The sequence below is a fragment of the Ammodytes marinus genome (genome assembly GCF_949987685.1).
Source record: "Ammodytes marinus genome assembly, chromosome: 15".
Taxonomy (NCBI): domain Eukaryota; kingdom Metazoa; phylum Chordata; class Actinopteri; order Uranoscopiformes; family Ammodytidae; genus Ammodytes; species Ammodytes marinus.
Window position 1 is genome coordinate 697,355 of NC_137219.1, and position 10,000 is coordinate 707,354.

Here is a 10,000-nt window from a genome sequence, read left to right on the forward strand (position 1 = left end):
AGGGAGGGAGACAGACGGACGGACAGGGAGGGAGGGAGAGACAGACAGACAGACAGACAGACAGACAGACTGGTAGGCTTTCAGCTTCCACGGGAAGAGCTTCCACCGCATTCAGCAGATGGTAAGACAGACAGAGAGGGAGGGAGAGAGACAGGCAGGGAGGGAGAGACAGGGAAGGAGGGAGAGACAGACAGACCGGTAGGCTTTCAGCTTCCACGGGAAGAGCTTCCACCGCATACAGCAGATGGTAAGACAGACAGACAGGGAGAGAGACAGGCAGGGAGGGAGGGAGAGACAGGCAGGCAGACAGACCAGTAGGCTTTCAGCTTCCACGGGAAGAGCTTCCACCGCATTCAGCAGATGGTAAGACAGGCAGACAGGCAAACAGGCAGGGAGGGAGACAGACAGACAGACAGACAGACAGACAGACAGACAGACAGACAGACAGACAGACAGACAGACAGACAGACAGACAGACAGGGAGGGAGGGAGGGAGGGAGAGACAGGGACAGGCAGGCAGACAGACAGACAGACAGACAGACCAGTAGGCTTTCAGCTTCCACGGGAAGAGCTTCCACCGCATTCAGCAGATGGTAAGACAGGGAGAGAGGGAGGGAGAGACAGGCAGGCAGGGAGAGAGAGACAGGGAGGGAGGGAGACAGGCAGGCAGGCAGGGAGGGGGAGACAGGGAGGGAGACAGGCAGGGAGGGATAGACAGACAGACAGACAGACAGACGGACGGACAGGGAGGGAGGGAGGGAGAGACAGACAGACACTCACTCACTCAGTGTGCTCACGTTACTGAAGACGGAAGTAAAGTGTTTGCTATTACCGTTAGTCTTGAGGGTTCGTTCGCATGCGGAAGTTAAATGACGTGAACACTGTCACACTCTCTCCAGCACCAAGCACGGCGCAGGGGGAGAGGCATTAGTCGCGACCTGTGTCCGCCTGTGAGGCACTTTTTTGGGACACTTTTACCTAGCAGCCTCGGCTGGAGAACCAGGCTGACATCCGTAACACTGTACCGTCAAATTTAGGGTTAGGCGTGAGAGCTATTGGGAGCGCGATCAGTTAAAGGTGCAGTGTGTAATATGACATCATCTAGAAAGTTCTACAAAGTTCTAGAATGCAACGCTCCCTGGGTAACCCCACCCCTTTAGAATAATAACAGAAGCTACAGTGGCCTTCAAGGACAAGAACAATTCTAAATTCTAAACAATGCATCTGATGACATTCCAACTATGACACTTTCAAGATGGCGGCACTAGGCCTTGGTCCAAAATATGCAGAAATATGGACATATATGAGACCCTTTCTAAGGGAAAAAATAATAATAATGTGTGTGTGTGTGTCTGTGTGTGTGTGTGTGTCTGTCTGTGTGTGTGTGTGTGTCTCTCTGTGTGTGTGTGTGTGTGTATCTCTGCGTGTGTGTGTGTATCTCTGTGTCTCTCTGTGTGTGTGTGTGTGTGTGTGTCTCTCTGTGTGTGTGTGTCTGTCCCACTAGCTGCCTGATAAGTCCATGGCCAGCCTCGTTCGGTTTTATTATTCCTGGAAGAAAAGTCGAAGTAAAACGAGTCTGATGGATCGACACACGAGGAAACAGAAGAGAGAGAGGGATGACAGGTAAGAGAGAGAGAGAGAGAGGGATGACAGGTAAGAGAGAGAGAGAGAGAGAGAGACATACATACACAGAGAGAGACAGAGAGAGAGAGAGAGACAGACAGAGAAAGAGAGACACAGACAGACAGACAGAGAAAGAGAGACAGGTAAGAGAGAGAGACACAGAGAGAGAGAGGGATGACAGGTAAGACACACACACAGAGAGAGACAGGTAAGAGACAGACAGGTAAGAGAGACAGGTAAGAGAGAGAGAGACACACAGAGAGAGAGAGAGACAGACACACAGAGAGAGAGAGAGAGAGAGACACACACACACACACACACACACACACACACACACACACACACACAGAGTGATACACACACACACACACACACACACACACACACACGCACACGCACACGCACACGCACACACACACACTCTCTAATGATGATTTGAATCTTCCAGCGAGGAGGAGGTGGAGGAGGGAGCCGTGGTTCATCCTCCTGTTGAGGTGGAGACGGACCAGAAGAAAGAAGAAAAGAAAGAGGTGACTGACCAACCAATAACCGTCTCACCCCCTAACCCTCTCACCCCCTAACCCCCTAACCCTCTCACCCCCTCACCCTCTCACCCCCTAACCCCCTAACCCCCTAACCCCCTAACCCCCTCACCCCCTAACCCCCTCACCCTCTAACCCTCTCACCCCCTCACCCTCTAACCCTCTCACCCTCTAACCCTCTAACCCTCTCACCCCCTAACCCCCTAACCCCCTAACCCTCTCACCCCCTAACCCTCTAACCCCCTAACCCTCTAACCCCCTAATCCCTAACCCTCTAACCCCCTAACCCTCTAACCCCCTAACCCTCTAAACACCTAACCCCCTAACTCCTAACCCTCTTACCCCCTAACCCTCTAACCCTCTAACCTTCTAACCCCCTAACCCTCTAACCCTCTAACCCCCTAACCCTCTCACCCTCTAACCCTCTAACCCTCTCACCCCCTAACCCTCTCACCCCCTAACCCTCTAACCCCCTAACCCTCTAACCCCCTAATCCCTAACCCTCTAACCCCCTAACCCTCTAACCCCCTAACCCTCTAAACACCTAACCCCCTAACCCCCTAACTCCTAACCCTCTTACCCCCTAACCCTCTAACCCTCTAACCCCCTAACCCTCTAACCCTCTAACCCCCTAACCCCCTAACCCCCTAACCCCCTAACTCCTAACCCTCTAACCCCCTAACCCTCTCACCCTCTAACCCTCTAACGCATACACACGTACGCGTTCGTTCGCCTGTAAACACACAGTTGACATGAACCACGCTCGTTTTTATATACTTTCTATGGTTTACACAGCTCTTATAATAGGTCCATGGCACACACATACACACGTTCGCCTGGCTGTCATGTGCTCCGTCATTATCGCGCTTCATTAATTTCCTGATTAATATAGCCTATCGCACATTTCTACGATTTCTACATGTCCACGTGTATGCAGGTTGAACAGGTGTTATAAAGTTCGGGCTACTTACGAGCGTAGTTCACGTCAACCGGGTAACTTTAATCTTTAGGTTATCTTTCATCACTCTTCCGTGGCTGTGAGTCGAGCCCCAGCACCGCGACTCCCCGTATGTGTGTGTGTGTGCGCCGATACACACACACACACACACTCGCCGAGGGACAGACAGATTCGGCAGACTACCTTTTATCATCCCCAATGACTTTATTAGTGAGGTAAAATCAATAAATGCGTGTCTCCAGAACATAATTAAAAACTTTGAAAAAAAGAAAATTTGAAATTTAAAAAAAAAAAAAAAAAAGAACGGTTTTCGTTTATTGATTTTTCCTAAACGGTTATGATTTACAAACGGTTACACGTGTACACGTGCACACCCCTAGTTACTATAACCCTAAACACCTAACCCCCTACCCCACACCTACTGGCTTTACTGTGTTTACCCCATTACCCCCTAACCCCCTAACCCCCTAACCCCCTAACTGTGTTATCTGTGTTATCTCTATAACTATAATGGGTGACTGACCAACATAACCCTCTAACCCCGAAACCCGTTAGGAGGGCCCCCTAACCCTCTTACCCTCTAACCCTTTACTCTGTTATCTGTGTTACTATAACCCTAACCCTCTAACCCTCTAACCCTCTAACCCCCTAACCCCCTAACCCCCTAACTGTGTTATCTGTGTTATCTCTATAACTATAATGGGTGACTGACCAACATAACCCTCTAACCCCGAAACCCGTTAGGAGGGCCCCCTAACCCTCTTACCCTCTAACCCTTTACTCTGTTATCTGTGTTACTATAACCCTAACCCTCTCACCCCCTAACCCTCTAACCCTCTTACCCTCTAACCCTTTACTCTGTTATCTGTGTTACTATAACCCTAACCCTCTCACCCCCTAACCCTCTAACCCTCTTACCCTCTAACCCTGACTGTGTTCTATCTATACTACTATAACTATAATGGGTGACTGACCAACATAACGTCGTTTTTTTTTTTTTAAATGTATTGTTTTTACGAGCTCACATACATGGGAACGTGTCGTCTCACGTTTCCAAAAAAATCAAGAAAGAAACCCCTGATTTTCTGAGTCGACTTATATCGTCCACTAAGTCGAAATATAGATGATATCCCTAATGTTTACTGACTGTTTACTGTTTACTGTTTGAGGCCTTTGACCCACACACACACGCACGCACACGCACACACACACACATACACGCACGCACACACACACACGCACACATACGCTGACTGATTGTTGTTTACTGTGTCCAGGTGAGTTCTGGCCCAGAGCGATCAGAGGTCAAACCGTCAGCTGGACTAAAGGTAAAAACACACGATCATCATCAATATTAATATAAAGAAATGTTAAATACTTTTGTGTTATGTTGAAAATGTCTAAGTTAGTTGTCATTTACAACTAACTTACAGTTAAATTTCTAACATTGGTGTGTGTGTCTGTGTGTCTGTCTGTCTGTGTGTCTGTCTGTCTGTCTGTGTGCCTGTCTCTCTCTCTCTCTCTGTCTGTGTGTGTCTGTGTGTCTCTCTCTCTCTCTATCTCTCTCTCTCACTCTCTCTCTCTATCTCTCTGTCTGTGTGTCTGTCTGTCTGTCTGTCTGTCTGTCTGTCTGTCTCTGTCTTTGTCTCTCTCTCTCTCTCTCTCTGTGTCTGTCCTCTCTCTGTCTGTCTGTCTGTCTGTCTGCCTGTCTGTCTGCCTGTCTGTCTCCCTGCCTGTCTGTCTGTCTGTCTCTCTCTCTGTCTGCCTGTCTGTCTGTCTGTCTGTCTGTCTGGCTGTCTGTCTGTCTGCCTGCCTGTCTGTCTGCCTGTCTGCCTGTCTGTCTGTCTGTCTGTCTGTCTGTCTGTCTGTCTGTCTGTCTGTCTGTCCTCTCTCTGCCTGCCTGTCTGTCTGTCTGTCTGTCTGTCTGTCTGTCTGTCTGCCTGCCTGTCTGTCTGTCTGCCTGCCTGTCTGTCTGTCTGTCTGTCTGTCTGTCTGTCTGCCTGCCTGTCTGTCTCTCTGTCTCCCTCTCTGTCTGTCTGTCTGTCTGTCTGTCTGTCTGTCTGTCTGTCTGCCTGTCTGTCTGTCTGTCTGTCTGTCTGTCTGTCTGTCTGTAGCTTGGCAGTAAAGCGTCACAGAGAATGAAGAAGCGTCCGCCTCGAGGAATGTTCCTGAACCAACAGGATGTGATGTCACTGTCGTCTGCGTCTCACGGACCAATCAGAAGCCTCGACGGTCAGCTGGTCTCCATCAAGAGACAGGTACAGACAGACAGACACACACATCAAGAGACAGGTACAGACAGACAGACAGACAGACACACAGACAGACAGACACACACACACACACACACACACACACATCAAGAGACAGGTACACACACAGACAGACAGACAGAGGCTGTGTTCGGAAAGCCATACTAGCGTCCTACATCCTACATACTCATCTATATACTGCATACTGTCTACTCAAAGATCGATTGTGTATGCGAGGTGCGTCGAAACGTTTTCAGTTGAAGTATACTCAAGCAATGAAGAATTTCTTCTTCTTCTTATAAGATTCAGGCAGTTTAGACACTGTTAAGCTTATAACCGCCCTCTACAGGTTAGATATTGAACTAGATTTTTACAGTCCTGTGTTCATCATCTGTGTTTTAGACCTCTTGTTTTATAATAATGATGTTTTGAGGCGGAGGATCCCTCCGACGCTCTCTGTCCGGCTCATCAGCACTCAGCTGTCTGTGAGTTGAGCTGGACGAGCCGCGGTGTGTGGAACAGCGATCTGTTCTAATCTCTCTCCACTATCAGACTCGCATCACTCATTTCACTTAGTGACTCTAATGTTGTTAGGTATTTATCTTCATCTCTTATCTATTGTAAGAGTTTATGAATGACTGCACGTACAGTTGTCAGATCGCGGACCCCAAACAATGTCGTTGCCTAGCAACTTGCTGGGCGGGTAGAATTGACCCAGTGCATTGTGGGGCGGTTGAGTAGGAAAAGTATACAATCGATTCATACCCAAAATCTTCCCGGAAGTTAGTACTCATCCGGGAATTTCTCGCATACCCAACCGTCACATACTCAAATGGATGTCAAAATGAGTATGAGTAGGACGTTAGTATGGCTTTCCGAACACAGACAGACAGACGCGCACACACACACACACACACACACACAGACACAGAGACGGAAACCTCACTCACTCACGCAGATACATACACAGACAGACAGACACACTCACTCACTCACACGCACTCTTAACACGAACAGGCATGTTGCTAGCTACGGCGGGCCCTTCTTTTACATACTACTTCATACATAGATTTAATGTGTGTGTGTGTGTGTTTCTCTCTGTCTCCCTCTCTTTCTCTGTGTGTGTGTGTCTCTTTCTCCCTCTCTCTCTCTCTCCTTCTCTCTCTCTCTGTGTGTGTGTGTGTGTGTGTGTGTGTGTGTGTGTGTGTGTGTGTGTGTGTGTGTGTGTGTGTGTGTGTGTGTGTGTGTGTGTGTGTGTGTGTGTGTGTGTGTGTGTGTGTGTGTGTGTGTGTGTGTGTGTGTGTGTGTGTGTGTGTGTGTGTGTGTGTGTGTGTGTGTGTGTCTCAGATTCAGAGCATTAAACAGGTGAACAGCGCACTGAAGGACAAACTCAGTTCTGGAGTTGAAGATTTCAAACAACCTGAGGTAACTACGGCAACACAGCCTGTCTGTCTGTCTGTCTGTCTGTCTGTCTGTCTGTCTGTCTGTCTGTCTGTCTGTCTGTCTGTCTGTCTGTCTGTCTGTCTGTCTGTCTGTCTGTCTGTGTGGTTTCTAATTTTGTTTTTCGTTTCAGGTGAATCAGAAATTTAACACTCGCTGGACGACAGAGGAACAACTGCTCGCTGTTCAAGGTAAAACACACACACACACACACACACACACACACACACACACACACACACACACACACACACAGTGAGAGAGAGACTCACTCACTCACTCACTCACTCACTCACTCACTCACACACACCTTTCTAACCCTGCCCCCCCTCTCTCTCTCTCTCTCTCTCTCTCTCTCTCTCTCTCTCTCTCTCTCTCTCTCTCTCTCTCTCTCTCTCAGCCATTAGGAAATATGGGCGGGATTTCCAGGCGATTTCTGACGTCATCGGAAACAAGTCCGTGGTTCAAGTGAAGAACTTCCTCGTGAATTACAGGCGGCGTTTCAATCTGGACGAGGTTTTGACTGAGTGGGAGGCCGAGCATGGTGGGAGGGGGGCCACTGGGGGGGCTAATGGGCCGGGGGGGTCGAGTGGAGGGTCTCGGGGGTCCGATACCAATGCAGTGGGAACGGACCGCACCGACAGAGAGGGAGAGAATCCAAAACCAAACCCAACTGATGGAGCTACAACTGCAAGGTAAAAAACACAGATAGACAGACAGAGACAGACAGACAGACAGACAGAGACACAGACAGACAGACAGACAGACAGACAGACATATATGCAGAGACACAGACAGACAGATTTGCAGACAGACAGACAGACAGACAGACAGACAGACAGACAGACAGACAGACAGACAGACAGACAGACAGACAGATATGCAAAGACACAGACAGACAGATTTGCAGACAGACAGACAGACAGACAGACACACCTCTTTTTTTAACTATTTTTATTGGTGAGAAGCATGACTAAACAAACAGAGGTCAATATACAGGTCACTATTTTTTCACATTACACACACACACCTCTAACCCTGACTCTCTCACTCACTCACTCTCTCTTTCTCGCTCTCTCTCTCTCTTTCTCTCTCTCTCTCTCTCTCGCTCTCTGTCTCTCTCTCTCTCTCTTTCTTTCTTTCTTTCTTTCTTTCTTTCTTTCTTTCTTTCTTTCTTTCTTTCTTTCTTTCTTTCTTTCTTTCTTTCTTTCTTTCTTTCTTTCTTTCTTTCTTTCTTTCTTTCTTTCTCTCTCTCTCTCTCTCTCAGCCATCAAGATATAACCAGCGGAGACCAGTCCAACCCTCCTAACCCAACCCCTGGCCCAAAACCTAACTCTACCCCTGGCCTTACCGATACCCCTACCCCTCCCCCTCCCCCTGGCTCTGGATCTAACTCTAACCAGGGAGAGGAGGACACACAGATGGAGGACAGTCCCGCTGCTGAGGATGTTTCCATGGACACTAAGGAGGTGAATAATATCCCATGATCCTCTCTGGCAGCCGCTCTATCAGTTATTGGAAGTAATAACCCAAAAAGGTTCAGTCTGTGTCACTCACTCACTCACTCACTCACTCACTCACTCACTCACTCACTCACTCACTCACTCACTCACTCACTCACTCACTCACTCACTCACTCACTCACTCACTCACAAGGCAAGGCAAGTTTATTTCTAGCACAATTCAGACACAAGACCATTCAAAAGTGCTTTACAAGGGCAAGATTAAAAAATACATAAAACACATTAGAAAACATTTAAAAGCAAATGAAAAGAAGTTAAAAAAATTAAAATTGCAGGTTGAAATGGAAACAGAAAAGTCTTCAGACTCGATTTTAAAGAACTGAGAGTTGCAGCAGACCTCAAGTTCTCTGGGAGTTTGTGCCAGGCTGACATGTTTAAACTTCTCTGCTTTCCGGGGGCGCCCTTAGCTCAGTTGGTAGGGCGTCCCCCCCCCCCATGGGCCTCGGCCAGCAGTGGACCCGGGTTCGATTCCAGCCCGCGGTTGTTCTCTGCATGTCACTCCCCTCTCTGCCCCATTTCAACTCTGTCTCTACACTATCAATAAAGCATAAAAATGCCCCAAAAAATATCTTAAAAAAAAAAAAAAAACTTCTCTGCTTTCCCTGAAATCTCATAACGGTTTTTTCTCCTATTATTCCTTGTTCCTTCAGGACTCTTCGTCTCCGCAGGACTTGGACTCAAACTCCCAGAATCCTTTGCGTCCTGAGACTCTGTGATGTCATCGTGTTCTATTTCATTCTATCGGATGTGAGGTCATCACTGCTCTGGACCAATCAGGAATCACACCTCAGAAATGATTTTAATACGTTTATTTTTGTCTTTATTTTCCCTATTTTACTCTTCAGTTTGTTTGTGTGTATCTGCGAGTGAGTGTGTGTGTGTGTGTGTGTGTGTGTGTGTGTGTGTGTGTGTGTGTGTGTGTGTGTGTGTGTGTGTGTGTGTGTGTGTGTGTGTGTGTGTGTGTGTGTGTGTGTGTGTGTGTGTGTGTGTGTGTGTGTGTGTGTGTGTGTGTGTGTGTGTGTGTGTGTGTGTGTGTGTGTGTGTGTGTGTGTGTGTTAGCCTGGTTCTACAAGACCATCGTACTTCATTTCATTTGTACAGAAGGTCTGTAGACAAACGTTAACTCACTTGAAGGCGGGTGTCTGTTGAAGTTTAAAACTATTGGATCTGCCCAGTGCCACTCTGGATCTGCCAACCAATCGCATAACGTTTGGTCGTGACGTATGTCATGATGCGCCGGCTTCTGACTACAACTGAAACTCAACGTCATTGTTCTGAGCCACTCCCTCTGTTCGCTGATTGGACCGGTAAAAATCTGGCCGGAGAAAACCTAAGAATATACCGCAGACCCAGACTGACTACTGAAGGGAAATGACAATTGAGAGGAAGTATGTAGGCGGGCGGTGCCAGGCTATGTGTGTGTGTCTGCGAGTGAGTGTCTGCGAGTGAGTGTCTGCGAGTGTGTGTGTGCGAGTGTGTGTGTGTGTGTGTGTGTCTGAGAGTGTGTGTGTGTGAGGGGGGGGTTTATCATATTTTAGGACCTTTTGTAGACGAGTGACAATAAACCAAAGCTCATTGATAAATTATTTAGTTTCTTCTTGTTTGTTTGTTTGTTTTTCAACATGAATAAAGTGATTTACTCTCAAACTGCTTCTATCCAAA

General features: G+C 47.9%; 1 protein-coding gene across 1 annotated transcript in view; it reads left to right on the top strand.

Annotated features, from left to right (window-relative positions):
- Positions 1 to 9,898, top strand: part of rcor1 (REST corepressor 1) — a 14,112-nt gene extending 4,214 nt beyond the window's left edge. The window contains exons 6-14 of the mRNA XM_080042169.1: positions 1,505 to 1,623; positions 2,072 to 2,153; positions 4,401 to 4,451; positions 5,238 to 5,381; positions 6,723 to 6,800; positions 6,949 to 7,006; positions 7,216 to 7,510; positions 8,083 to 8,284; positions 8,989 to 9,898. Coding sequence (XP_079898295.1) covers positions 1,505 to 1,623; positions 2,072 to 2,153; positions 4,401 to 4,451; positions 5,238 to 5,381; positions 6,723 to 6,800; positions 6,949 to 7,006; positions 7,216 to 7,510; positions 8,083 to 8,284; positions 8,989 to 9,054 — 1,095 coding nt within the window. The 3' untranslated portion in view covers positions 9,055 to 9,898. The remainder of the gene's footprint in view (positions 1 to 1,504; positions 1,624 to 2,071; positions 2,154 to 4,400; positions 4,452 to 5,237; positions 5,382 to 6,722; positions 6,801 to 6,948; positions 7,007 to 7,215; positions 7,511 to 8,082; positions 8,285 to 8,988) is intronic.
- The last annotated feature ends 102 nt before the right edge of the window (positions 9,899 to 10,000 follow it).